Source organism: Eucalyptus grandis, chromosome 8 (genome assembly GCF_016545825.1).
Source record: "Eucalyptus grandis isolate ANBG69807.140 chromosome 8, ASM1654582v1, whole genome shotgun sequence".
NCBI lineage: Eukaryota > Viridiplantae > Streptophyta > Magnoliopsida > Myrtales > Myrtaceae > Eucalyptus > Eucalyptus grandis.
The window spans coordinates 60,927,976-60,929,303 of record NC_052619.1 but is presented as its reverse complement, the minus strand read 5'-3'; the positions used below and the strand labels follow the sequence as shown (position 1 = coordinate 60,929,303).

The 1,328-nt window shown below is 48.5% G+C and overlaps 1 protein-coding gene across 1 annotated transcript; it reads left to right on the top strand.

Moving 5' to 3' along the window:
• Positions 1-296: 296 nt before the first annotated feature.
• LOC104415428 (pathogenesis-related protein PR-4) lies at positions 297-1,065 on the top strand. Its single transcript, XM_010026711.2, has 2 exons — positions 297-614; positions 746-1,065. Exons 1-2 carry the CDS (start codon positions 348-350, stop codon positions 908-910), a joined length of 432 nt encoding a protein of 143 aa, XP_010025013.1. The 5' UTR covers positions 297-347; the 3' UTR covers positions 911-1,065.
• Positions 1,066-1,328: the final 263 nt, after the last annotated feature.

Below are 1,328 nucleotides of genomic sequence, written 5' to 3'. Positions count from 1 at the left end.
CCGAGGAGCCGTCCGATCCATTGAATCGCGTGCCCACGATTCAAGCACACCCAACGAACCCAAGTCAATCCCTTCCTTCACGCGCGTGTCTGAATGTCGCGTCGTGTGAAAGTAAAAAAGGAGTCCAAAGCTATTTCCTTTTGGTAAAGTTGCACGAACCCAAGAAACCGCCTAGGTTGTCGCCATCAAAATCGAAGTTACCCCCACGTCTGGCGGCCCTAAAATGTTCCTGATCACGAGGGCAACCTGGTAATCTTCCACTTCTTGTCCCCTCCTATATAAATCTCCATTCCTCCTGCTCGCGAAATCTCAAAGAAGTATCAAAGGGCAGAAAGAGAGAGAAGGAGATGGAGGGTGATCACAAGTTTCGGCTCTTCTTGGTGGCTTTGGCTTGCGTTGTCGGAGTCTCGATTGCTCAGAGCGCTTCCAGCGTCAAGGCGAGGTACCACTACTACAACCCCGTGGAGAACAACTGGGACTTGAACGCCGTGCACGCGTACTGCGCCCCATGGTACGCGAACCAGTCGATGGCGTGGCTCCAGAAGTGGGGGTGGACCGGGTTCTGCGGCCCGGCCGGGCCGACCGGGCAAGATGCTTGCGGCAAATGCTTGAACGTGAGAAACGCCCCCAACTAATCTTTTCGTTTAGTCCGATTTCAGACCCTCATGCCAAATAGAAGTTCCTCTTCTCTAGTAAAATCCTTTCCTGAAATGCGATTATTCATTGTGTTCCATCATATCCGCAGGTGACGAATGCGAAAACCGGGTCCAAAGCGACGGTGCGGATCGTCGACACTTGTAGCGACGGAGGGCTGAAATTGGACGCCAAGGTGTTCCGAATGCTAGACACGACGAAGGAAGGATATCATGCGGGCTATATTACGGTTAACTACGTGTTCGTGACCTGCTGATTTAGGGGATTTTCGTAATCCGAATCAGTGTGTGATCGATAGAGAGTTCTAGTTGCTATGCCTTGCGTGTACTTACTTACGATCGTCGACTGATCTTGTAATAAAAAGATGGGCGCTTTTCTTAGCGTCTTCTAGGTAACTCTTTTCCCATTGAAGCTGTGTCTAATGGTTTTGTGGAGATCGAATTGAGATGACTGGGGTACAAATAATTGTACTGAAGTGCATTATTGTTCCCAAAGTTACCAATCAAAACAAAAAAGTATGGTACGTGCAAGTGCATCATTGGCCGTCTGGAAAGATGAAGTTGCATTATTGATGGTGAGAAAAGATAAAGTTCACGCGGTAAATAAATAGAGCCATCGTACGATTCTACTAGATGGTGGAGTCGACATGGTTCAGGAAAGTAGCATTATTCATG